The 27,335-nt window shown below is 36.0% G+C and overlaps 2 protein-coding genes across 2 annotated transcripts in view; one reads left to right on the top strand and one right to left on the bottom strand.

Moving 5' to 3' along the window:
- Positions 1 to 27,335, bottom strand: part of Tnni3k (TNNI3 interacting kinase) — a 277,900-nt gene that overhangs the window by 56,338 nt on the left and 194,227 nt on the right. Inside the window, exon 21 of the mRNA XM_026409759.2 lies at positions 21,540 to 21,649. Coding sequence (XP_026265544.1) covers positions 21,540 to 21,649 — 110 coding nt within the window. The remainder of the gene's footprint in view (positions 1 to 21,539; positions 21,650 to 27,335) is intronic.
- On the top strand, positions 293 to 16,470 carry Lrrc53 (leucine rich repeat containing 53). The gene is made up of 5 exons (XM_026409047.2): positions 293 to 355; positions 1,577 to 1,688; positions 3,984 to 4,799; positions 10,554 to 11,069; positions 14,135 to 16,470. Exons 1-5 carry the CDS (start codon positions 293 to 295, stop codon positions 16,468 to 16,470), a joined length of 3,843 nt encoding a protein of 1,280 aa, XP_026264832.2.

The following is a 27,335-nucleotide window of genomic DNA, read 5'->3' as shown; positions in this document are numbered from 1 at the left end:
CCTGTTAAAGCCATATCATCTCTTGTTTTTATCATTACAATTCCCTTTTATTTGTGCAGCTTCTTTGCTTATTTGAAAGTACATTCGAAACACAATAAAGTGATCATTTAAGCATGTACTTCAGTTCAAGTAATACCACTCTCAAAAACCTACTCCCCATCTTATTTGGATAAAAAACCAAAGTCCTTGAATTCAGCTTTAAGGTGCACCACAGGCCATCCCTGCTATTCCCTGACACAGCATTTCTCTGCATTCATCAATCTGATAACACCAACCTCCCGCGGAGGCCACCATGCCTTCAAGGACTTTGTACCCACTCTTCCTTCCACCAGGACACAGCACACTTTTGCTTTTAGTAGGTCTATGTTTAAATGATAGTTTATCAGAGAGTTCTTCCTTGCCTACCATTTTATTATGAGCCCCCAAGCTAATGTTATCTCCTTTTCTTGTATTTGTTTCATAGCATCTTTTATCACCAAATGACTTCATACTTATTTTTCATGTTTACTGTTTATATCCCTCCATAGAATATACACCCCTTGAAGGCAGGGCCCAGGGCCATGAATAGTGCCTTGTATACAGAAGATGTTCTATAAATACTTATTGAACCCAATGATAGATTAATTATTTCATGTTTTCCTTATATGTCTTATTCCAGAATTATCATAATATATAGGTACAAGATTTTATGTTCTGTTTCATTTAATTTTTTTTTTTTTAAAGTCAACCCAGGTGTGCATAAAAAATGAATGGTCTCCTGTAACTGAAACTCAAATGGTGTTAATATTTCATTGGTGGATTGCAAAGCATAAAAATAATGGTAAAATTTAACATTTGCTGAACAGTTAGAACATCTCATTTAATTCTCACAATACTCCATATTGCAGGCATTTATTATTATTTCTATTTCACACATGAAAAAGCAGAAAATAAGAAAAAAATGAAATAATTTATCGCAAGTACTATATAGTCATGAAATAGCAGAGCTATATTCAAAGCTAGGTAGAGTTTCTGATCTTAATCTTCCTTCATACCCTCTTCCTAAGTGTGGCATCTAAATCTGTAAAGAATAAAATAATTCAGTTGTAATTCATATAGATAAAGTGCCTGAGATTAGCTTCTTCCTACCAGAAAGAATAGCAGATAAAAGTTATAATACTCAGTTAAATACCTACTGGCTATGTGAGTTTGGATGGTTTCTTAACCATGCAGAGTTTCAATTTTCTCAGCCTCAAACTGGGTTGCAAAATTCAGAGAACTAGATGAGATAATGCTTGTGCAAAAGTTCTACAAATTGTAAAGTGTTTTGTAAAATAACTTAATTTGTTTAGTAATCTGTACTAATGGGTATACACCCTGGATTAGAGCTCTCTGAATTTATGATCAAATGCTTTAACAATTCAATTTAAACTCTATGAAAAATAAAGAGTCTAGCCTTTACCTGGCATCTTACAAGAACACCAAGATGCTCATTAAAAAGCAGAAATCATCAAATGCCTTAGGAGCTATATATACTGAAATCATGAATAATAAATGCCAACATTTTGACGTGCATTGCCCTCTGCTTTCTTTTCAGGTGGATGGCTCATTCTCTGCCATTTTGCTGCGGGTGGCAGCAGCTTGCCCTGCATCTTGTGTGGTATGCGCCAAAGATGTAACCCTCTGTCACCAGCTAACCTATATAGTAGGTAATAAAACTAATAACTCTAAAAAGCAGTGTTCGGTGTACCTGGCAAATTCATTGCCATGCTTTTCATTGTACTGACTGCTCTCTGTGCTCAGCCTGAAAGAGGTAACCTTTTAAAGAGCAGGCCTTTTACAGTAATTAAAGAGACTAGTAACATTATTTTATTTTCTTGTACCTGGTGGTCTCAACTAAAAGTATTTTAAGACCTTCAGAGATAACTGAGACATTTTTATTGCAAAAGAATTCCACCATTTCATGCTGCTACATCATTAAAACAAAAAAGAAAAATAGATCACTGTAATTCTATTTTTGTCCATACTTTGTACAGATTTGAACCCTACCACCAGCTGAAAAAAATACAAATGAATCAGAAACCTGAACTGCAATTGTTCAGCATTAGTAAGATTAAGTGATGTACCAGTGAAACAGATTATTATCAAAGTGCATCTCATTTTGAAAGTCTGGTCTTTTTTTATTGGTGGTAAATGAGCTGTAGAAATGCTAACAAGATACACTGCCTGTATTCATTACATATTGCTTGCTTAAGTCAACAATTTAATAAGACACCTTATTAACAAATTTGAGGAGAATGTGATTTACATCCTGATATTCAAGAAGAGATAAACAAGTTATAAGCTCTGCCAATGGAAAATTTTCAGAAACAAGCCTAAGTTAAGAGGGTAAAAGATGATAATTTTTTTTCATTTCTAAAATCCCAAGACTATACGAATGAAGAAATAGACATTATTATCATTCCCCACAGGAAAGAGGCTTCAAGGTTAGTTTATGCATATATTGTTCACTATCAGTATTGAAAACACTTAAGCACGAAACTCCACCCTTTCAAATGCATTTCCTGACTTTACCACATTTATTTTGTGTGTGATCTGATATAGTTGATGTCTGTAAGAAACAAATATTTCTCATCTACATTGCTGCACCTCTATGTGCTCCTCATTCACAGGATGCCATGTGTGAAGTTAGATCTCACAGACACAGTGAAGTGAATGGATGACTTGTGAGTAGTAGAGTTTTTGTCTAGTTCTAGGCAAGAAGTAATTGACAGAAATAACAGCTTCTCATTCTGAGTTGACAAACCCTAAAAGACTGGGGACCCATACAAAACAACACTCCTCCATCTCTAATCAAAAAACAATGATGAACTGAACAAAATGTCAAACTGACCAGAATTAACAGAATTCAAAGAATCAATAACAAATGCTGAAAAACAAAACAAAACACTCCCAATTTCAGCTTGCTTGTGCTTCAGGGATAGAAGCAATTCTTCCAAAAGAAAGCACTCTGAGAATCTTTTGTCTTTTACAGTTTTTTTTTTTTTTTTAATCTCTTTGTTTCAGCTATGCGGTCTGAATTTCCTAAGGGAATTGTGATTTGCTTCCCCCATGGCTGACTGTTCTAATATCACCTGTAGACCTCCCAGGGACAATGGACTCCTCTATTCCTATGACATTGTCATTTGCAGTCAAAACAATTTTAGCATGATAAAGATGTGTTATAATAACTCCTGATTATAATACATCTTTATTGAGTTAAAACGCTTTGATTTCTAATGACAGAGCAGTGATAGCTCTGAGGTGATTATGGTGAAGGGATTTAACAGTTGGAAGCCCTGAGTACCACCTGTCATCACATGATGGACTTCATTGGAGGGAACAGATATAAGACAGGAGGCCAAGATGGCTCAGACTATAATGAGAACCCCACTGACACATCCTCGGGTTGTCTGGAGAGAATATAGATCCTTACCAAGTTGCCAACTCTTAGCCTGGAGCTAAAAAGCAAAAACCAATGCTCCTGCTCACTTCCCCCACCCACACCTTTATAGCTGAGAGAGAAGATGATTGACTTCACCGCATAAATATACATGGCTAGTAGAAAACTGTTTAGGGGCTCAGACTCAAGCTTGGCTTTTAGGTGAATCTGATTGGGGAAGCAGAGCTGGTGCAGATCAGTACACTCCCTCTGAGGGAGGAAGCCCAAGAAGCCACCTTCAAAATGCCTTCAATGCAGACAATCCTAAACAATGAATTAACTTTGGCATCAAAAGGAACAGATGGGTTTATGTTTCTGAAATAAACATGTCATAGTAACAGAGAATACAAAAATCCATCATTCTGATAAATAGCCAGTTTCCCCTTAAATTTAGAAGTCAGAGAATCATTTTCATTTTGTTTATTGTTCTTACCCAGGTAATGAGGTTGTTCTCCTCTGTACGCCCCATTCCCTTCCCACCTGTGGATATCCAGTGTCTAGTCTGTGCTCTTCTTCCTTACAGCAGCCCCTGTGACCACAAGGGTTCTCATCATCACTGATGGATACCTCTCCTCTGTGGAGAGGGCAAATCTGTCTCTCCTATTCAATCTCGCCCTGCTCTCCCTGAGCAGGAACAGCATCAAGGATGTTCAGGAAGATGCCCTGTATGGCCTCACAAAGCTGCGGACATTGTTGCTGGAGCACAACCACATAGCCAGTTCCTCCCTGGCAGATCATACCTTCAGCAAGCTCCGCCACCTACAGGTGCTGGTGTTGAGCAACAATGCTCTCCACAGCCTTCGAGGGGCCTGGTTCCAACACACCAGGGGCCTGACCCGACTCCAGGTGGATGGCAATCAGATCACTAATCTCACAGTTAGTTCTTTCGGAGGCACAAATCTCCACAGCCTCAGGCATCTGGATTTATCTAACAATTTTATTTCTTACATTGAGAAAGATGCCTTCCGGCCCCTGCCTCAACTACAGGAAGTGAACCTTTCCCGAAATAGGTTGGCCCACATGCCGGATGTTTTTACTCCACTGAAGCAGTTAATCCTTCTGAGCTTAGATAAGAACCAATGGAGCTGTACCTGTGATCTCCACCCCTTGGCCCGCTTTCTCAGAAGCTACATTAAGTCCTCTGCTCACACACTCAGGAATGCCAAGGACCTAAACTGCCAGCCATCCCCCACAGCCATGGCCACTGTGAAGAGTGTGCTCAAGCTGTCTGAGACCAACTGCGATGCCAAGCCTCCCAACCTCACTCTGGTTCTGAAGGACAGACTTCCCCTCCTTCCAGGACAGGATGTGGCTCTGCTGACTCTCCTTGGCTTTGCAGGTATGCCAGGGAGAAGCGTGACCTCAGCTTCTTTTTTCTCTTGTGAATATTCTTGAAGTACACTAAATGATGGCTTTCTCGGGGAACTGGGGTAATCTGCTAGGATTGTGGAAGGGAGAGGTTGCCAGTGAACATGGAAAAATGCTGGCTGAGTTGGCATAGGTTGCAAGAATTCCTGTTTCAGAAATGCTATCTAACAGAGGAAAGTGCCCTGGAATTCAAGAGCTCCCAGTTTAAGTAGCATTATAATACTGAGAAAGTTAACTTGTTATTTAGTTTTCAGTTTTCTTGTCTGTAATGCGGGAATAATAGCTACATTCCATCATCCTCCATTTATCAATAAGTATAAGTACATGCCACTGGGAGACAGGGGTTACAAAACTGATGAGACAGACTCTTCACTCAAAGCAGTCACACTTGTGTGTCAAGTTATAGTGGTGTAGTAGTGGGCCTTTCCAGATTCACAAGAAGATGCTATTAGGATGATCACATACATCCTAGTCTACAGTGGGTTGTACAGTAGTGGTTTATTGCATGAGTTCTGTAGTTCAATTACCCAGGTTTGAATTAAGAACAAGGGCTCTGTTCTTACAAGCTGTATGACTTGGGGGAAGTTATCTGACTCTAAGTGACTTGGTTTTTCTCCTGTTTTAGGCTCTTCTAGGACTTCTGTTTATCCAACTCTTTCATAAACTTGGATTATACCTTCCCAGTTCAAATGAGAAAGGATAATATCCAATTCTTGATTTAATAATTAAAAGTTTGTTTATGTATTGGCTATGCATTACTGGATGAATGATATAAAGTGATGCTGTTAGTCAAATATCAAATATGAATGAGATTTCTTGAGTTATTTAGCTCAATCTGTGAGTAACCATGATGATGATGATGATGTGTATGGGTGTGTGTGTGTATATGTGTTGCTCCAAACTGGAAGACTAGATGCTAAAGGACAAGGACTAAAGCAAAGTACTTTGAATATGTGTTGTAAATAATTATTTGATAATGGGCTTCCAGCGTATTAATTGAACATCAAATTTTAAACTTCTAACATTACACTTCTCATCAGAATAGACAGCATCATTTCTTGACAATGAAACTTCCACCAGCAGTAATCAAACTTACCTGTAATGAAATCCAAGTCTTCCCAGAAAGATAAATTGTTTTAAAAACCGTGTCACTATGTCGGTAATTATATGTGCTAAGAAATAATTTACCATAGATGACAAAAGTGATAGCACAGAAAATAAATTTTCTTTTTGTGATTCTTAGAATACAAGATCTAGGAGATAATTAGCAGATATTACAATAAAAACACACTTATATGCACATAGAAAAGTCCTAAGTTATGGGGTTCCAATAGGTTTAGGAAATGCTAGGTTAAACAATGTGAAATAGCCTTATTTATTGCAGCAGTTCCCGAAGCCTTTCTTTTGATAATGAACATTATGAATCTTTAAATGGAAGAAAAAAGGTGGAGCATTTCTCAAACTAATTTGATCACGAATTCTTTTTTTCATACAGTATATAATTGAATTAGTGTTTCATATAATGCTATTTTGGTATATTAAAATAGTGTAATTTTCGGTATCCTTTACATTTATATTCAGAAATATATTTTACTAGGTTAACAGCTTTTTTATCAGTATAGAGAAGGATACAAGTTCTAGAAGATTCCAAATATTTTGTCAAAGTGACAGGAAATCTAATATACATGGATACATTCTGATAAATTATATATATGATGATTATGGACATATTGGTTTTAGTGTGTAAAATTATTACATGAATGTATTTTTCATTAATTAATTAATAAATATACTATTATTTTAAGGGATTCTTCTTTAAACTGATTCATTTTTTAAAATATCAATTTGCTTGACTAAGATTATTCTTCTTATGAAGTGAAATTGTGGTGAATTGTGTGTGCCTCTAGATTGTAGGAAAAAGACAAAGAACTATAATTTTGTCTATGATTCCACTTTCTTCTCTATCTGTAACTAAGCTGTGATAAATCCAAGGAATATAAATAAATAAATCAGTAAATACTTAGCCCCAAACACTAATATTTTGACATTTATTATTCTGTGACCTAGTAAATAAAAAATTTTCATGAAGCTATCATGTGTTTGCAATGGTTCCACAAGAAGTTATCGTTAATTCTTCTACTTTTTTTTTTGCCAACTCAGAATAATTGTTAGAATACTTTGAAAATATAAACAATGGCCACGTGTGATGGTGCAGGCCTGTAATTCCAGTGACTCAAGAGGCTGAGGCAGAAACATCTCAAGTTCAAGGCCAGCTTCAGCAACTTAGCAAGATCCTGAGCAAATTAGGGACACCCTGTCTCACAATGAAAAATAAAGAGGGCTGCAGATGTGGCTTAGTGGTTAAGTAAGGAATCAATCCCCAGGACCAAAATAATAATAGTAGTAGTGGTAGTAGTAGTAGTAGTAGTAGTAGTAGTAGTAGTAGTAATAGTAATAGAAACAATGCCCATGGCAATGAAAATTCAAATGTATTAGCACATTCAACCTGACTACAAGCTTCATGTGCAGCTTTTGCTCTCTCACCAAGGAAAGTGACCACACCTTAGTGCCATGTCAACAGAAGGAGAATGAGTGGGTCTTTACCACTTAGGCAAATTAGAGAAGAAGGTTTCTCTTATAATCAGGCTATATTCACTTGTATGTCACTGGCTGATGCATGTCTTTAAGAAAACTTAAATCCATCTTTCCTGTATTATTTACTTTAATATTTACATCACACATTCAAAATATTTATGATTGATTCAAGGGATGTTTTTCTGTTACCATTTTCTTGCAAGATCTAACACAGCAATGTAAAACCTAAGCGACAGCAGAAGGGTTAAGGTTTGGATCCTAAATGTCCCCTAAAGGCTCATATATTAAAGGCTTGATCACCAGCCTATAGCACTATGGGAGAGGGCAGAACCTTTAGGAGGTGGGGCCTTGTGGAAGGAAATTAGGTCATTGAATACATGTCTCTGAAGTGGGTACTGTGATCCCAGACCCTTCCTCTTGTTCTTTGCTTCCCTGCTGCAATGAAGTGAGCAGCTTCACTCCCCCACATGCTACTTGGCATGATGGTTGCCTTGATATAATTACAAAACAATAGTCAATTAACCATGAACTGAGACCTCTGCAAGTAAGAGCCAAAATAAACCTTTCCTCCTTATAATTTGATTTTTTTTCAGGTATTTTGTCATAACTAACACAAGAGTAATCATAATTCCACAATTCAAACTTTACTGTATCAAAGTGCTGTATTAAACATATTATATATATATATATATATATATATATATATATATATATATATATATAATAATCTATTTAATCCTGGGTAGTATTATCCCCGTTTGATAGAGGAGGAAAACTAAGGCTCTCAGATACTAGAAAATACCCAAGAAAAGTGTCATAACAGCACTTTGAATTCTGAGTTTTCTATGTAAAAAATAAGGAATATTTTCACTTATTTTTAACATTAAAACCCAAATCAAATCTTTGTTTGGAATAATGTATACTCTAGGATGCAGCAATAAAATAGTTATGATCTAATTTTTGTTACCACTTTAAGAAAATATGAGAACTTTAAGATTAAATTATTTTAAAATATTATAGTCCTTTTTGAGAGCACATTGTAAAATAAGTTAAAATGGGTTTATAATATCTCTAGATCTGGTAAACTATGCAATTATTGGAGGATTTCACTAGAAACTGTCATTGTCTCTCTTAATCTTCATCTTTAACAGAAAAAAAAGGAAATGAAACAATCATGCCTAACACATTCCCTTTCCTTTCAAGTTCAAAATATCACATTAATATTGTCACCAATTGAGAGAACCAAGCATAGTACTGCCAATCAGTGAGCCTAGAATATTGTGATCATCTTATTCACTGTCCTTATTTCCTGAGGAGGAAACTTACTTGTCAAAATCACACAGCAACTACAGGAAGACTGGGCTTCAAACACAGATTTTTTTAGTCCTACAGACATGATGTTTTGCTGATCACCATTTTGGGGATTTATGATTTGATCAGCCAGTGCTTTCATTATCAGAACTTATAAACAGAATTACTTCCATTTATTTAAGAATATTCTATCAAACTTCTAGAGTACCTTTCTGACAGAGTTGTGGGCATTGGGGATAGAACGTTCATTAAGACTGAAGTGTCTGTTTCCTGACAGTGCTTACTTCCAGCATGGGAGAACAGACATTGAACAGACAAATAAAGGAATGGAAACATTATTCTGTCATCAATTTTAAGAAACAAAGGAAATCACTGTGGTAGACGGGTAAACTTTGGCTTGAACTTTTAGGTGGTTGAGAGCGTCCTTTCTCAAGATGGGGCAAAGTTAAGAAGAAAAAGAGGTTAGTCTGTGTTTCAGTCAGCATTTGCATCCCTGTGATCAGAAGACCTGACAAAAACAGTTTTAGAGGAGGAAACGTTTGCTTGGTGCTCATGATTTTGCTCTGAGCCCAAGGTGAGGTAGAACATCATGGCAAAAGGGTGAGAAGGAGGGAAACAGCTCAGGTCATGGCAACCAGAAACCAGAGAAAGCTCTACTTACCAGGGACAAAATATAAACCTCAAAGGCACAAACTAGGTGACCTACCTCCTCCAGGTACACACTACCTTCTGTCAGTTACCACATGTTAACCCGTTTAAGAGGGTTGATGCACTGATTTGGTTAAGATTCTTATAACCCAATCATTTCACCTATAAACTTTCTTGCATTATCTCACACGTGAGCGTTTGGGAGAATCTCCCTGCAAACTGTAACAGTCTGCACCTGGGTTTGAGAAAATGCCCACTTACAATATTCCTCAGAGGTCAAGCTATGCCTGCAAAGCCCACAAATGACAGTACCATTGGAGATCAGATCTCGTTCATTTTTCCATGGCAGTTTATAAAGGGGAGTGATCTTTGCAAGATAGAAAAACCAGTAAAAGCACCAAGAAATCTGAAAGTACTGATTTAAAGGATAAATAAAGTCCAAATAAGCAGAGATAAGAGAAGGTGTTACAAACATCACTAAGAGAATATACAAAGGCTAAGAAGTATGTTTTAATTTTAATGAACCAAAGAATTTGCAATATAGTGTTTGAATGTGGGGAATAATGAAAAATAAGATTAGAAAGGGAGGCAATGACCAGATTGCATTGACTCTTAAGTGTCAGGGAAGTTTGGTTTTTTTGCTGATAGGAAGTCAGAGAGTTGGGGTGGTGGTGAATGTTCAGGATGATTAAAATATGGCAACAGTATATTACATCCATTTATCTTTTAGGGGGATGAGGTCAAGGTACATGAGATGTTTTACAGGGAATATGATAATTTCAGCTTCCTTTTATTAACTATGAAACTATCAAATAGGAAGTTGGGAATTAAATTGGTTTCCCACAGGCAGAAAAATAATTTTAATGCAAGAATTCTATTTTGAATGAATTTGAGTCTGTTAAAAAGCTCTGTTTTTCTTACCAAAAAGATTCCAGATGGTGTTGTTATAATTTTTAATATATATATAAAGAAAAATCCAAACTGGAAAGCAGAACAATGTCAATTAAAATAGCCTCTGTTTGGCCTGATATTTCTCCAAATGGTGATGGACTTCCCACTCACTCTGATGCCCTTTAAGCCATTAACCTTTATATTTGTGGGCTTCACATTTGGTGATTTATATGTCTCTTCCTATGATGTTATCTTTTAATGGTCTCTCTATTTGTCACAGGAGCTGTTGGTCTCACTTGCCTAGGTTTAGTTGTATTTAACTGGAAACTCCAACCAGGCAAAGCAAATGAACACACATCAGAAAACCTTTGTTGCAGAACCTTGGATGAATCCCTGTGTGCTCATGAGGCAAGAAATTACCACGCTAAGGGATACTGTAACTGCCACTTAACTCAGGAAAACGAGATAAAGGTCATGTCCATTGTGGGGCCCAGAAAGGAAATGCCACTTTTACAGGAAAACAGCCATCAAGCAACATTGGCCTCTGAGTCCACAGCCCCTGACGGATCATTTAGAAACTTGAAAGGGAAGGACCATGGGGCAGACAGCACTTTCTTTTGCCTGGATAGCAGACTGCTGCAGACAGGATGTACAGATCCTCCTGGGAATAGGGCAGTTTTTAATGATGCAGGCTTAGTTACAAGAAATTGTCCAAAAAGAGTTGAAAAGCTAAGGAATCCTGAGCCTGGAGAAGTCCAATCTCCAACCCTGCCACAGCATGTAACAAGAACAATAGGTGAGTTTGTCTTGTTTTAAGAAAACCCCACTCTGTTTAATTCCCTCTGAAGGAGAGAACCTCTTTTAATTTCCTCAACAGGAAAATGCCATAAAAATCACTGTTTATTCCTCTTCTAAAGATCTGAAGCTACTGTGACTTTGTGTTTGTGTATGTGTTTGGGGTGAGGTGCACCCCACTCTCAGAAGCTAAGTGTGCATCTCTTGTCTACTGGAAGTGAATTTTGAGACCCAATGCTTAACAATGTTTACCCAAAAAAAGAAAAAAGAAAGAAAGAAAAAAATAGAAAGACGGAAAATAAGAAATAGCAAAAAAAGAACTATTTTAAATAGCAATGGTGCTATTCAGATTTATGGGACAGTGACTATTAGCTTTCATTCCAACATCCTCTGAGCTCTAATGTCAATTCTGCAGTAAGCAACCTTCCCAGAGCATGACATGTTAGAAGAATGGGCCTTCTAATGCTAGTGATTCATTTTGGGAATGATGTCAAGAAACATACTTTGCTTGCTGAGCTGTCAAGGATGATAACTTCCCAGTTCAGAGAAAGTCAGGACTTAATTCATTGTCCCATGCTGGGAGCCAAGTGAATCTGGCCATGACATCTACCCACTGTACATGGGCGATGTCAATATTTAGGTGGTGGCAATGAATTAAATGTCTTCCTTTTTCTTCCTGAATAGTAAGACGATGTTTTTCAGGCTCTGCAGTGAAAACTTTGACAGCTGCTCTGTAAAGAGATTCCTGTCACTTATTTGAATTAGTTTACAACAGAGTTTTTTCTCAGAATATGAATGACAGAGGTGCTGTATCAACAAATTTGTACCACCAGGATCTGGCCCTAAGAATGGATTTGGGGACAAATGGATAAGGATGAAACCATATATTATTTCCTATGTGGCACGAGGCAGGATGTGAGTTTATCTGACTGCATTCCTCATGCTCCATTTCTTGCCAGTTCTGGGGACTGATGATTTGACTCAAGAGAGAGATGGCCAAGGAAGGAAACATCTGCCACAGAAACCAGAGAAGACTGGTTTATTTTATAAAGAAATAAGTACTTAGCCTTTCAATAGAATAATACCTTAGGCAGATGTTCCATTTTAACTTTAAAATGCCTTCAAATTCTCTGTGGAAAACTTCTATAATGAAGAAAATGTGGGTTCGTAACTATTTAGAAACCTGGGCCTTGTTTTACACAGAAGACATTGGTTTTCCAGGTTATGAAAACTACTGAAATTCTGCTTCATGCCAGGCATTGTATTGGAGCTATGAAGGCCTGGTAGCTGAGGAGAAGATAGCCAAGGCTATATTTGCTCCAGAATAAAAGACATGGAGGAGGCAGTGGTGTTATATTTATGCCTAGTAACTTGGGAAAGCAGAATTATAGACTTTCATGGGTAGGGGGGAATCTAGAGATGATCAGGTCTAAGTGTTCTTATTATTTATCTTTGATTTCCAGAACTCTCTGAGAATATGATAAAGAGCACAAATGTATTTCTCAGTATAATTCATATATGTGCATAACAATTCCACATGCTCCAACCTTCTAAAACCCAGAGAGTAAGTAGTTTTTCTAAGGCCACCCACAAAGTTGATGGCAGATCTTAGATTATAATTGGATACTCATTTGGGCTTAGACAGTATACTAGTCAGCTCTCATCTCTGTGACCAAAATACCTGAGAAGAACAACTTAGAGAAGGAAAAGTTTATTTTGACCTCACAGTTTCAAAGGTCTCAGCTTCTGGTTGGCTAACTCCATTGCTCCAAGGTGAGGCAAAGCATCATGGCCAAAGGGCTCAGTAGAGGTAAGTTGCTCAGCTCACTGTGGCAGGAAGCAGAAAGAAGGGAAGAGGCCCCAGGGAAGATGAGCTTTTCCAAGGTATGTTCCCAGTGACCCACCTACTTGAGCCATGCCCTACCTGCCTACAGTTTCCACCCAGTGTAGTTGTTCTTTCAAATTACTATAACATTAACTGTATCAATCTACTGATTAGGTTATGGCTTTCATAATCTAATCATTGCACCTCTAAATATGTCTGCATTAACACAAGAGCTTTTAGAGGATACCTTATATCCAAATTATAACGATTCACTTCTTTCTTTTTGTCATTGAATACAAATACTTTCTTCTTTCTTTACATAGACCATTTCACAAAATAGGAGAAAGCACACTAATAAGATATGATTTGAAATTCAATGCTCATTATGGGTAAGAGGAAAGAATTTAGTGTCAGACAGATGTGGGCTCAAGCCCTTGCCATATCACTTAGCTCGTGAATGACTGGGGAAAACATCAACCTCTCCAAACATGCTTCTTTGTCTATAAATATTATAAGGTAATAGGAGATTTTCAAGGACTCATAACTTTTGTAAAATATCAAATGAGATACATAGCAAATGCATATAGAATAGCACATTGCCTAGCTTTTAGTATATGCTCAATTAACTATATTAATATGCCATTAATATTATTTAATATGCGTCACTAATTTATATTTACCTATACCATTAAAAGTCCCAGGCAGAGACTGAGGTAACATGAATCAGGTCATAATTCAAAATTCTTATTTATTTAACAAATATTTAATGAATATTGAATTAAGTTATTGAGCCAACAAGCATTTCCCTTTTGTTGTCTAGGTTTTTTTCTTTTTGATCTCTGAACATAACCATGTTCTTTCTAATGTTTGAGTTTCAAAAAAGAAATGAATGCAGAAAAAATTTCTATGCCATTTGAAAAGGATTCAGATATTATTCATATTTAAAGCAAACCTAACCAACAACTAAAGATGTACAACTATGGATAATATTTATATTTCTAATTCTACAACTTCTAAGTCAGCCTCACAGCTGACTGAAACGTGGCCATAAAGAATGCCATTGTAAACATACCAAACCGCCAAATATCCTTTGTGGATTTGGCTAAAAATTAGGGAATATTCAAGAACTGTTATAATCAGAGGAGTCATTTTTGCACTTTCCATAAGGTTCCTAAGCATCTGTTTGGTTAGGGATTTAAAACTCTGCCCAGTGCTAAAATCCTGCATTTATTGTTCAGCAGATATCAGTGGTGACACATTTAGAAGAAGATATGCAACATCCGCTTCAGCCTTGGCAAGAGAAACTCTTGAAAAGCATTTAACAAATGGATCATGGCAACCTCCAATAGAAAAAGAAGACAATGGCTTACAACCTCACAGGCAGAGACATTTTATTACAAGCTCATCACCCAAGCCCTGTATGCCTGAGGAGCACTATGTACAAAAGATCTTATGCAAACATAGACCAAAATATGATGACCCATGTGGACTGTTAAAATGGAGCAAGCCCAGGTATTTTCAGACAAAGAACTCCCTTATCTGTAAATATGTACCATATAATCAATTTCAAGATTATATGAAAGAAAAGAAGTCAAGTCGTACAGAATATTCAAAGTCTGAGAAAGAGCAAATCCAAATTAACAGTGCAATAGAAAAATTCCTTATGAGTGAGAATAACACAGATTTATCAAGGTTATCAAGAAAATTCAAGAAAACATATTCCCCAAAGAGGGTTAGCTATTGTGATCCTGACTTAGTAGGGGAAAAAAGATCAACACACTGGAAACAGCAGGAAAATCAAAGTAATCAGCTGACCACCTTGGATCTCAAAACAAGCAAAGGAGGACGATGGTTTACTGAGTCACACATTATCAAAAAGAAGAGAATCAAACAATCTGGTCACAATGGGAAAATTAAAGGACAAAATTTAAGGAAAAAATTAAATTTACGTCCTTTTAGAAAAGTCAGAGTCCATCCAGAAAAATCCTCACCAGAACTCCTCAGAAAGTGTAAACAAGCAGTGATACCTCTTAAGACATTCCCCAAAACTTCTGATAAAAAAACTAAGATAAATCTTGTGTCTTCTGCAGATCTCCTTCAACAGTCAGAGAGTAACAACTACGTTAAACTTACTCCAAAAAGGCTGTCTCTTGAACATGCCCCAAAGCAGACCCCAACTTACAAAAGAAGTACTAAAAATGCCCCTCTCCTCAGTGCTAACCATTTGTCCATGGGCAACCAGAGCTCTGTAAAGGGCAATTGTTACCCAACTGGTCAGGTTCCTAATGGAAACTCATCAACTGTGCCTCAGCCTACACCCCAGAATATCCAGCACGGGCCCTCACTTTCTCAGTTCTCAATGGAGCAAATGGAACGTACATCTCAGTTTCAACTAGAAGTTTCTAGTTATTCACCAGCTACTTCAGAAAATGTGAGAAATAACATTTTTCCATTTCAGCATTCCAGGGGAGTTATTGATCAAGGGGCAACAGAGTCCAGAGAGCTCATGGGGCAGAACGAATCAAAGTCCAGTGAGCTAAACCAGTCCCCTCGGTCCATGAGAAACCAAGCACAATTTCTAAGTGTTTACAAGACTGACACTTACAACAAGGAATGTACTTCAGAGCAAAATCAAGCTTTACAATGTAAGGAACAAAACTTAAGTCATGAACAACTTGAAAATGAAGAAAAAACATTAATGACAAAACCCAAAATATCACATCCAATTGTGGAAAGTTGTATTATGGATAAGGAAGGAAATGAAGTAGGGAAAAATCTTCTTAACACAGAAACTTATGATTCCTCTCTTATTCCCTGGACACAGTCCAAGAACAACCTACCATTTATGATGACAAATTCTATTCCACACCAAAATAGAAGAGAGCTTCCCAAGGATATCAGTACTTCTACTCTTAGTAGTCAAGCCATTTGGCATCTAACCAACAGTAGCGAAAAAAGAAGTGACAGCGCACATGTATTGCCCAGAGATGACAGCACTGAAGCTCTGGAGATAAAAATAGTAGAAAAAGAAGGGGAAAGTATACTTGATGAAAGCAAGACCAATTCTAGTATATTCATTTGGACCACACAAATGACCTCAAAGGGCATCACAATCGGAGGGCAGCAAACTTGGGTAAATGGGAAAAGTGAGAAACACGTATTCTGTGATTCAAACTCTGTTGAGGAGACCATTACAGTTAAAGATCCGAGGATCACAAGTTCCCAGGAAACCAAAAATAGAATACCTCACAGTGAAGCAGATCTTCAAATTAACAGTCATATGCACGATTTGAGAGAAATTCAAAATATGCAGCCAGATAAAGATAGCAGTGCACACAGAGAAGGTGAAATGGCAGCGGAGAGACATGCAGTGCTTCCTCTCTCACCAGAGTTAAAAGACATTCGGTTTGAGCCAGAAAATGAGGTGCCTCTAATTCCTAGCAGAATAAATGAAGCTGAAAACTCTGTTCTAAAACCTGTACTGCATCCACCATCTGCTGAATATGCTAATACATCACCTTTAGAAGCAGAGCAAAGTGAACAAAATAACTCAAATAATAATCACTTTCTAGCTTAGCTCTCTTCAAAAGGACACACAAACACCCTCTAGCCTTTGTATGCATTTAAAATGCATTATTTTGGAGAACAAAACCTCAGCAATTCTTAGTTATCAACAGAAGTTCACAGTTGAAAATAATGTAAAAAATCAAAGATGGAGCCACAGAATATGTCTGATACAATTAACTGAGAAGGCTTTTTTAACAAATGGGAAAACGGGAAAGAAAAGTTTTACCCAGTCCTGGAAAAGCAATCAAACACTAAAAGAAATAAAAAGCCTCAAATTAAAGGGTAGATATTTAAAAAGCATTTTAGTAGAGGTACTTTTAGTGTTTATTTTATGGAAATCATTATAAAAATCTTAATTAGTGGCACTACAGTATTACCTTCTACAGAGATGACTATATATTCATATTTGAGCCCAATTTGTTTTCCTAATTATGATATGAAAATAAAATTCCAGCTTTTTTGTTAGTTGTAGTCTAGCTGATATGTATAACAGCATATTTTGTGGTTTTGTAACTGTTCTGTTGATAATTATCCTAGATCTTAAGTAGAAGTCTTTAAAAGCTATTATTTCTCTGAGAAAAAAAAAATAAGGATTTCCAGGGATAGCAGGATGTTTCTGTAAATTCTGCAAATTCCTATAAATCCACTAGGTGGAGATCTCAGCTTCAGAAGAACAAACTGGGCTTCAAGTTCAACACAATGGATCTTGAACAAAAGGAATTTTAATGAGCTTTATTGCCAATTGTTATTAATTTAAGATTTTAAGAACTAAATAATCCATCGGCATGTAGCTTTCAAGGTTTGATCTCCTGAGTTTAGCATGCCTCTATTGTTCTGTGTGAGTACACCTCCTTATGCACAGGAATTAAATGTGCTTATAAATATTACATTTAAAGCAATAGCAGAATAAACATCTTTTAATTAAAGACACATTTATTCAAAAATATAAGCACACACAATTTTATTTATGCCCCAGTAAAATGTTTAAAGCATACTTTCATGGCATAGAATGTTATAATATTTCACATTTCCTAGGGGAGAAAAAGGTTTAAAAGGAAGCAAACTTCTCTCTTTGTTTCTGTACAGGTCTCCGTATCTTTATCTTTACTAGAACAATATGCATATTGCTTACATGCCCCACCTATGTTCTTTATCCCTTCCTATTCAGAATTGTCAGCAAAAAGACTTAACTTTTTCAATTTGAATTTTTAGCCTTCTTCCTCTTTTCTCACCAAGATTCAGAACTCTCTTGCTTTTAACTTCAAATCCTGTCCCTGTCATATTATTCGGCCTCATTGCCTGAGCTTAACTCTGTGCCATCTGTCTGCTTTCCCTGCTTCCATTTCATTCTCTTAAGCACCTTTAAGGTGAGAAGAGCATCTGTGCCAACTACCTGCATGACAAGCTTATTCGAATCCCCAGCTCCCCAGCTTTGTAGATCAGGTTACTTTTTTTCTCTGTTGCTATCTTTACTTTTCTCTTTCTATTTTTTTAAAGCATTATCCCTTTATCACAGAGTGCTTAGCTTCGTTCTCTCTCCTCACTGCCAACAGTATCCCTGATATGTAAGGGCCAACACCTACTCTTGGTTACTAGCTGCCTTTCAGAAGGCACCAATGATAGTTCTAGACATTTTCCTCTTTTCCATTTCTGAAATCCACTCTTTCACCTCTTTATGATGCTGCCTTTGAAATGATTGTCAGGGTTACCCTTGGTCCCAAATCCATGGTTGTCATTGTGGTCCCTGTGTTCCAATCAGCAGGATCCCTGTAACACAGTACACGATTGGCTGACCTGACTTCAGTATCTTTTCCTTCAGTTTTGACCTAGTCATTCCCAACTTTTGGAGGCACATATGACTAGGGTGCTTGTTCAAATGCAGTCTCAGGCTCCATACCAGAGATTTTCATTCAGTAGAACTAGGATGGAGCTCCAGAATCTTCTTTTTAACAACAATTCTGGATAATCTGGAGTATGTATTTTCCTGCTCACATGCTGAGAAAAAAAGGTTTAGCTATACCAATGAACACCAGAAGATTATTCAATGTTTGTTTCTTAATAGAAACTACATATAAATTTTAAGTCAATAAACCCTTCATACCCAATTCAAATAAATTTTGAAAAAAAAATCACTTTTATATATATTTTCACTGCTTTAGAGACAAAGATAGATTACTTATAACTTCATGTCCAAATTCCCATTCAGGTTTCCAAGGCTTTCCAAATATGATTCTATCAGGATTCTTTTCTACCTCACATTGCTTTCTAACAACTTCCAAAGGACTGGTATTCTCACTGTCCTCTGTGTACCATATTTGAGTCTTGACTAAGAAGATACATATATGAGAAAATACTGGGTTTCAAATTCAAGGAATGAGGAAAGTATAGATATGAAAGAACAATTCGTAAAGAAAGTAAGGAACAGGATAGCATGATGTTGGTATCTTAGATCCAAAGAAGAACTTGTTTCAAAGGATATCTGTCACAGAAATTTAACCTCTCAGTGGTTACAATGTTCCAACAACTAGTAGGTCCCTTGTCCTTTTTCTCCCAATGAATTTGTACATGTCCTCCTTGCTTGAGTTGGGTTATTATCTCACTAACCCTTCATTCTGCAAGCTCCTATATATGGTTCATGATCTCCCCTCAAGTATCACTTCTTATTGGAAGTTTTCCCTAACCTATGATATCTCCAACTTGCTAGTATTCTTTTAGTATGCATTACCATAAAGTCTTTTTTCCTTTAATCTTGGCTTTAACTGTAGAATCATTAATATGTGCCTTTAATTAATCTCCATATAACTACTGGACTTAAAGTCCATGAAGAGTGCATCTTAAATACTCAGCCCCTTTCATTGGACAGTATATAGTAAGAACTCAAATTAATTGTTGAAGGAAAATAAAAATTATATCATTGTTCCTTTTTTTTTTTTTTACCACTCAGTCTACTGACATGGTAAAGACCTTGCTGGGTGACATAATGTTGACAGAAGCAGCTCAACTTCACAGTGGGGGGGTGGATAGCAAGGCCAAGCCAGGACTGAATTGAGAAGTTCAGACATTGCCAGAAATTTGGAGATTTGCTTTCCTAATGTGTTTTCTCTTTCTCTTCCTCCCTGAACCTCATCACTACAGCTCAGACTCACTGCTTAGCCCCACGATGTTCCCACTAAGCAATTTATTTGGGCCTCTTATATATATATTTCTCTTTAATAATGTCCTCCTTTAGCCCTATTACTATTTCTCTTTCTCATTTCCCAGTGTTTTGCTTGAGGCATACATTCTACCCTAAACATGCTTTTAGAATAAGCCAATGATTTGCTTTTATTTCCAAATGAAAACTTCCACATGTCCTTTATCTACGATCATGGGATTAGCTAATAAAATAAAAGAGATTCCCTTGATGGCTATTTTATGTGTAACTTTGGTACAACTCTCTTTATACAGAGAGAAGGGACATCTGTATTGGGTGCTTGACACATTTATCCTGAGAATATATGCCTGAGGTTCATATTGAAAACAAAGACAAGTTTTGCCAAATTATTTTAACTCACATAATTTTCAAGATAAAATTTCCTAGATCTCAAAATCCAGATATGGAACTAGAGGTATTGACAAGCAAGTGTGGTATTTGTTCACTTACTCAGCAAAAAAAAAAAAAAAAGCATCTAATAGGTGATAAGTCATAGGGTGATAGCAATGACAAAACAAAACAGGCAATCATCATCATCATCATCATCATCATCATCATCCCTGCTTCTATGTTCTATGGAGCTAATGTTTGGTAGTGAGAAGATTCTTAGCCTATAGCATGTCAGAAGGACTGGTCAGAAGTTTATCTGAAATACTCAATCCATATTCCACAAGAACCTTTATTTTCTTCATAAGAGTTTCTGTGCTCTCAAGTGGGATTGGATAATGACTTGGTTTTTACCTTTAGAAAAAGGAGGGGTTTGCCTTTAGAAAAAGAATAAGAAACTTGTTTTCTCTATCTAAATGTGTGGACATTTTACTTTGTTGAGGTACTTTCTGAAATAATAATAGCCACACTTTATTGGCTCACTTGTCGAAGAGTGATAAAGTGTCTAGGATTGATCAGAAACAAGATTGTACAAGAAAACAACAACAATAACTAGGATGATTTGGGCTGGCAAACAAAAGCCATTAAGCTTTTTTGTATGAGAATTTCCAGGGTGAAGAACACAGACTAATACCCTCTATTCAAAGGAAAAGACTCAATGGATATACTGATGTCAAGACACAAGGATTTCAATAAATAAGAAAATAACTGGCCAAGGAATTCTTGGACACACGACTGAACTGTAACACCAGGAGAGATGCTGCAGGACCAACTCAGTCAATCTCTGAGAATAGTAGACATCACCTGATATGGCACACAAGTGAGAAGAATCACTTTATGGAGACTAATGGTCTGCCATTTTTTCCTAGTTATAGATTGTCATTCCCCCTCTATTCTCTTAGATCTAAGACCACATTTAAAATATTCTTTTGGCTGTTTAAATATCCTCCTTTACTTTTACTTACTCTTTCCGTAGCATTGTTCTCTTCATTTGAGCTCTAAGTCTGTGTTATTAACCACATCATTAATCACTTAGAGAAGTAACAGAGGACTAGGACTCAGGTCTTCTGATTACTACTGCTTGAGCTGGTGCTCCTGAAGACTACTTTCTCTGGGGTCTCTGCCTGAAAGCCTGCTTTGCATCAAAAGCCAACCCAAATCCATCTTGTATCAATTTCTTTTGTCAGAAAAAGACTATGTATGGCTCAAGTATAGTTAATAAAATTGCAGCTGAGATAAGACTGTGAGTCATCTCTCATACCCTGGTCTCTCTCTTACTAATCAGTTGTAAGAAACATTTCAAAATCAGAGAGCAGCAGCAAAGAAATATGAGCTATTCAGACTTCTTGAGGCAATTAGAGACTAAAGAGCAGAAGACAAATTAGTCTTTCTGCCTTGACAGTCTTAAAATACACCCTGGAAGTAGACTTTGGAGTTACACTATTTGTGACAGATTTTGACCATAACACATTTTCTAAGAGGACATAAAAATTACTCACTTCAGGACATGCATTCCACCCTCGCATCAGCAAAGATGATATGGGTTTGGGAATGGAATAGCCAATGGGAGGCCTAATATGGTGATAAGCCATGTCTGCTGCTGCAGCTGCTGCAAAACAAATGGGTCATGTCAGTTTTGAAATTCACATATTTATATCAAGAAACAGGCACAGATACACACACAAAAAGTCATCAAAAATCAGTTTGTATAACATCAGTTGAGCTTCAAAGACACCTCTAGGCTGTGTTTTTTCCTCTGTGCTTTTAACAAAATAGTGGATTATTTTATAGTCTGTCTTTATAATTGTTCATTCATTTGGCTGTTGGCAATAAATAGGAGAAGTGAAATTTTTTAAAGGAGCAAATGACCATAGAAGGAGCAAGTCATTTAGAGTGTTTTAAGTACAGAATATGTGCATAATGTTATAGGAAGCAAAGACTGAAGGTTGGATTGGACAAGATTGTATGATGTCATAACTCCAAGGCTAAAGAGATTATATTCTGCTTACCAAGCCATGGGATAATGCTGAACTTTGTACTTTTAAAGGCAGCTATATTACTTTGGAAAAACAGATGTTTAGTTAAACATCAAATTTTATCACTAATACAAGGATTCTGAAATTTTAATTTTTAATATTTATAAACTAGTTATTACTTGTTAAACTCTGTTAGGCACTTCAAATCCATTGTCTTAGCAAATACAACTCATTGATTAAATTCTCTAATATTGCCTGCTTACATGGATTTCCAAATAGTGTTCATGTCTAGTTGTGCATCACTATGTTACGATTCTAGGGACTTCACTGTAGATTCCTGATTCCTCAGTAGTTTTCTGTTCTGCAAGCAGTGAATTCTATGCTACCTTAGAAACCAAGCTCATAGCTACTTTTATTAAAAAAAATTTTCTGTCAGGCATCATGGTAGATACACACACACACACACACACACACATACACATACACACTTCTTGAATCTTCTTAACCATCCAAAGTAGGTAGATATTATTGTATATGTATGTGACAGTTTTAAATTAATAAACATTTTAAGTATTGCTAGTAGTTGGTATAGCCTTTTGTTCCAAAGTTCATGCTTTTTGAGCACATGATATTGTTTATTTCTCAGAAACACTGTTCTTCACCAGTGGGAGAATGAAGTTCCAGTATATTGCTGCTTCCTGTTTTCTAGCTCATATTTTAAGCATATATCAGTAGCTTAATGACTTTTGAGATATAACCCATACCCACTAATTTTCCCCCACCAAAATCCACTCCCATTTAATTCTGTTTATCCATCTACTTCCAGTAGAGCTACTGAAACTTCATGCAGTGTAACTGTGTAACTTAAAATATATTTTGCTTTATGGATTATTCTGAATTACCACTTAATGAAATTAACACTTGTTCTTTGCAGAAATTGAGAAAATTAAGAGGATTAAGGAAATTAAGAGAATAAGGAAGAAAAATTGTTATCATTCAGAGGCAACGGTTATCAAAATATTTTGAAAATTTCTTATATATTCTTGGTATCAGGAAGCTTATGCTGATAGACAATTATGTAATTCCTTTTTCCTAAATTAAAGCATTAGGTTAAGCAATTAAGCATTTCTCATGTTATTAAAACTCTAAGTTAACATATTTTTAATGACTCTGCATTTAATGTGATTTGCTTAATCACTTCCCAATTTTAGGTTGTTCCAAATACTTCAAAGAATATCTTTTTTCATTTTGTTTCTCTATTTCATAAATTATACATTATGACATATTAAGGGATGAGAATAATATATTTAAGGGCATAACTACTTTAAAGATTTTGGTACATACTGAAAACCTATTACTCAAAACAGTTGTATTAATTTATACTCTGAATAGCAAGTGCATATGAGAGTTATCATTATATCTGCACCAGGGAAACATTTTACTAGTTTGAGAGGCAAATAATCCATCACTCTTGTTTAGATTGTGTTGTTTCTTATCACATACATCACTACTTATCAAATGGGTCCTTTATGTCACAAAATTTAGCCATGTTTGAATATTTTCATTGATTACTCTTGATGATTCTTAATTCCTTCTAGAATTAGTAAAACAGTAAGCAAACAAGCAAACTATTGCTTAATGATCATTAATCCTCTGTATTCCACTCTGTTACCTTATGACTATTCGAATAATTCTAAGCTGGTACCACTATGAACACATAAACCAGTTTAGTGAACATATTTAAGTTAATTAGAGGTCTCCTAATGTGCGGAAAGGGACCATGCATAAAATGAGCTAAACTCAGATGCAGATCCCAATCATCTCCCTTCTGAGACTTTTAGATTTAGATATCAAGTGTATGAAGTTACTTGCTTTCTTCTTGGCACTGTGTCTGGAAAATCAGTTTAAGATGAATGATATTTAATTCTTCATTATTCAAAGTAGATTCTGCAAAGCTCTGGCATCTCCTTCTCCTGTTTGATTTATGCACTCTTGGCAGTGATACTACTCATTATCACCTCACCAGAAAGTGGGCAGTGCAACATGAGGGGTCATGGAATTGGAACTTGTCACCTTCAGATGGTTTTGTCAGTCTTGTCTATGTGGCCAGGCTATATGAACAGCTGGGAAATTTTCTGGTACTACAGATTCAGGAATGAGACTGTCAGCTCATTCATCAAATTTTTGCCTTGATCATTACAAAAATATGTAAATGTTGGTTTCTACTTTCAGAAGGAAAACTTTGCCATTAAAAGAGAATGAGACTAAGTTTAAAAATAACTACTATATATTGAGCAATTATTATTTTTCAACACTATCCTGAAATAATTATAGCTTATTAAACCTTAAAACTAGCTTCTAGAGCAAAACACCTCTCATGAAACTCTCTGTAACCAATGAAAATATTCTTCTGCACTGTTCAATATGTTGGCATAAGAGTGCTGAACTCTTAAAATGTGGATAGCGTCACTGAGAAACTGAAGTTTTAATTTGTTTAATTTAAATTCAAATAAATTTAAATTTAAATAGTCATGGCTAGTGGCTTCCATATTGAACAGCACAATTCTAGAGGATAGAGTTCTCCCACTCCCATTATCCTGAATAATGAGACCTGAGTTAAATACAATTTTATGATTCAACCTCAAGGATCTATGTAACTATGGAATCAATTTGTGGATTCAAGTTCTTCATTATTTATCAACACTTTATCAAGAAAAAAAATGAATGAAATTTGTTGGTGTTGTCTTTCAAAAGAGATAGACCAGTGAGCTTCAGAACAGGCAACCAAAACAAAATGTGACAACTTTCATTCATTTATTCATATATCAGAATGTATTAAGTATTCTATGTAAGTATAATAAGCAAAGAAAAAAACCTGGTGCTATTCTTTTTGGTAAAATTTGGCAAATGCACAGATAATTAATAAATGAGTAGATTTTCTCCTGCTTTTTATTGTTCAATTGTAGATTCTGAAATGTGATTCCTTTTGCCCAGAATGTTCTTCCCTAGCCTCTTGTCCTTCATAACGTCTGTTATTTTCTAGATCTTAGCTTAAATCTGCTTTCTCTGGGTAACCTTTCTATTATGTTTCTAGCATTCTATACTATTATAGCATTCCATATACTCTACTGTATTGCCTATTTACTTTCTTTCCTCTGTGTACAGATCACAAGCTCCTTGATGCCAGCACTACATCTTTTCATGATTGTATCTCTGCCTCGCACAATAACTGCAATTAATAGGTATTCAAAAGGTATGCATTAAATGAATAAGTAAAAGTGATAGTTCAAAATGTCCCTTCACTGGAAAATAATACAGATTCTAATAGGACTTGTTAAATATTTAGTGAATATATGAATGAAAATATACATAAATGACTAGGAATAATTAATTACTCATTGCATTTTCAGAACAGCACAATGCTTAGTTTTCAAGAAACATTATAGAATGAATATTATGTTTACTTTAATATTACATTACAACATAATCAGGTAAATTATTGAGATCTGGTGGCCAATTCAGTCAATAACATTGTCTTTTGTTCAGAAAATTTGGTGAGGAGCTTCAATAAATGGAAGCACTATAACATATTAAAGAAATGCCCTTAATAGGGAAATCTAGAGACCTAATTTCTCTCTGGCTTTGCTCTAAACTCTCTGGGAGATCCTAATTAAGCCAATTTGCCTGTGTGTGTAATAATTTCACTACATGTAAGATGAAGCAGGAAATATAAAGTGTAATGGTGCTGTGCAGTGCACTGGGGACAAACAGTCATGCATTTAAGCCTTGATGGCACCTCTTAACTAGCATGTGACATTGAGCATGTGTCTTATCTATCCTAAGAGGACCTTTATTATGACCTAAAGCACGTGTTTTATCCTAACAGGACCTAAATCATGAGGACTAACTGATAAAATATCCATACAACACCGAGCACATTGTTGGCTCTCAACAATTGCTAGCTGTGTTGTTGTTGTTATTATCGTTATGTACAAATCTAAGGGTTGAATTGATAGCTTTCAGTTCACACCTAGAGAACTTGATGTCAAAAAACATCCTGTGTGTTCTCTGTTCTATTTAGACCACCAAAAATCTGTGGTGATTTTGGATTCTTTGGGTATGAATATCAAGTAAAACTTGACATTGAATTACCATAAATTTAAAAATTACAACCTACCTAGTCTACCATCAGGCCCAGCTCACAATGCAACATGACCACTGTGGCGGGGATGACTTTACAACTCTATGACAAACTATGTATTCCCTGCTTATGAACAAATTGATATTAGCTTCTGAATTCCTAAAGTTAACTCTTACTGTTTTCTACTTTATAAAATTAAATGTAGGCATTTGTATTAAAAAGAGAAATAGGAGAGCAATAAAGCAAAATATTTTTTGTTAGTATTGACCAAGATAAAACGGCAGAATTTTTTTTTTCAATTTTGACTGTGTGTATATGTTCTGAAAACCACAATTGATTCTATTCTATTGTTTTTAATGAGCCAGGCGGTGGTGAGACAAAGCAAATGTGTTCTACCATCCCTGCAAGAGTTAAGACACATTCTTTGTTAAACTGACACTTTTCAATGATGTATCACCAGAGTGTATAGTATCTGAGAGAGACCATGAGATTACAATCTTGAGATTTGTACTAAGAATGGCTTAATTTTTTAAACCACATCCCATTCTCATTATATACTGTCAGAAGAATAGATTAATTTGCACCATTGTCTGTTCTCATTGCAATCTTTGTCAGTGTAATGAAGTATCGGAATGTTAATATCAGCTATATTCATAGAAATATCACCATCTATTGGACCGATTCGATCTTTCCAGTGATCTGTGCTGTGATTAGTTGCCTTTCCTCTTTTCAATGATAAACTAAAAAGAATTAGAACAACAAACATGGGATTTAGCTCATTCCTATTTTCCTACCATTTTTTTCTATATCATCAGTGTGCTTATGCATGCTGAGACTAATATATTCAGGATGCTTTAGGATTCTTATTATATGTGGAAAAGAAAATAAGCAACTAATATTTAAGGAAACGTAGAAAACCAAAATGGCTGCAAACAAGAGAACTGTGGAATACTGGTGTCTCTAAATTCATATTTCTAAAAACTATATGCAAGATAAAAAAAAAAGTCTGCAAGCCATTTTTGGCTCCTGGTCTCCAGTTTGCAACTCTGAATTAAAGTCTCAATATGAAGTCTCACCAAAACCTGGCTATAATAAATTGGCAGATGCTTTTAATTTGCTGCCACATCCCAGACTTAGTTAGAGCTTGGCATCAAGGAATCCCAGGACACAAAATCGGG

This window comes from Urocitellus parryii, chromosome 11 (assembly GCF_045843805.1).
Source record: "Urocitellus parryii isolate mUroPar1 chromosome 11, mUroPar1.hap1, whole genome shotgun sequence".
Classification (NCBI taxonomy): Eukaryota; Metazoa; Chordata; class Mammalia; order Rodentia; family Sciuridae; genus Urocitellus; species Urocitellus parryii.
The sequence above is the reverse complement of the archived record's forward strand: the minus strand, read 5'-3'. Positions and strand labels throughout refer to the sequence as shown.

What these genes read in the sequence shown, in the direction of transcription:
- Lrrc53 (XM_026409047.2), top strand. Translation starts at nt 293, where the DNA reads ATGCCTTCAAGGACTTTGTACCCACTCTTCCTTCCACCAGGACACAGC. An exon ending in ACAGCACACTTTTGCTTTTA is followed by an intron (nt 356 to 1,576) that starts GTAGGTCTATGT and finishes CTTTCTTTTCAG; the next exon opens with GTGGATGGCTCATTCTCTGC. An exon ending in GACTCTCCTTGGCTTTGCAG is followed by an intron (nt 4,800 to 10,553) that starts GTATGCCAGGGA and finishes TATTTGTCACAG; the next exon opens with GAGCTGTTGGTCTCACTTGC.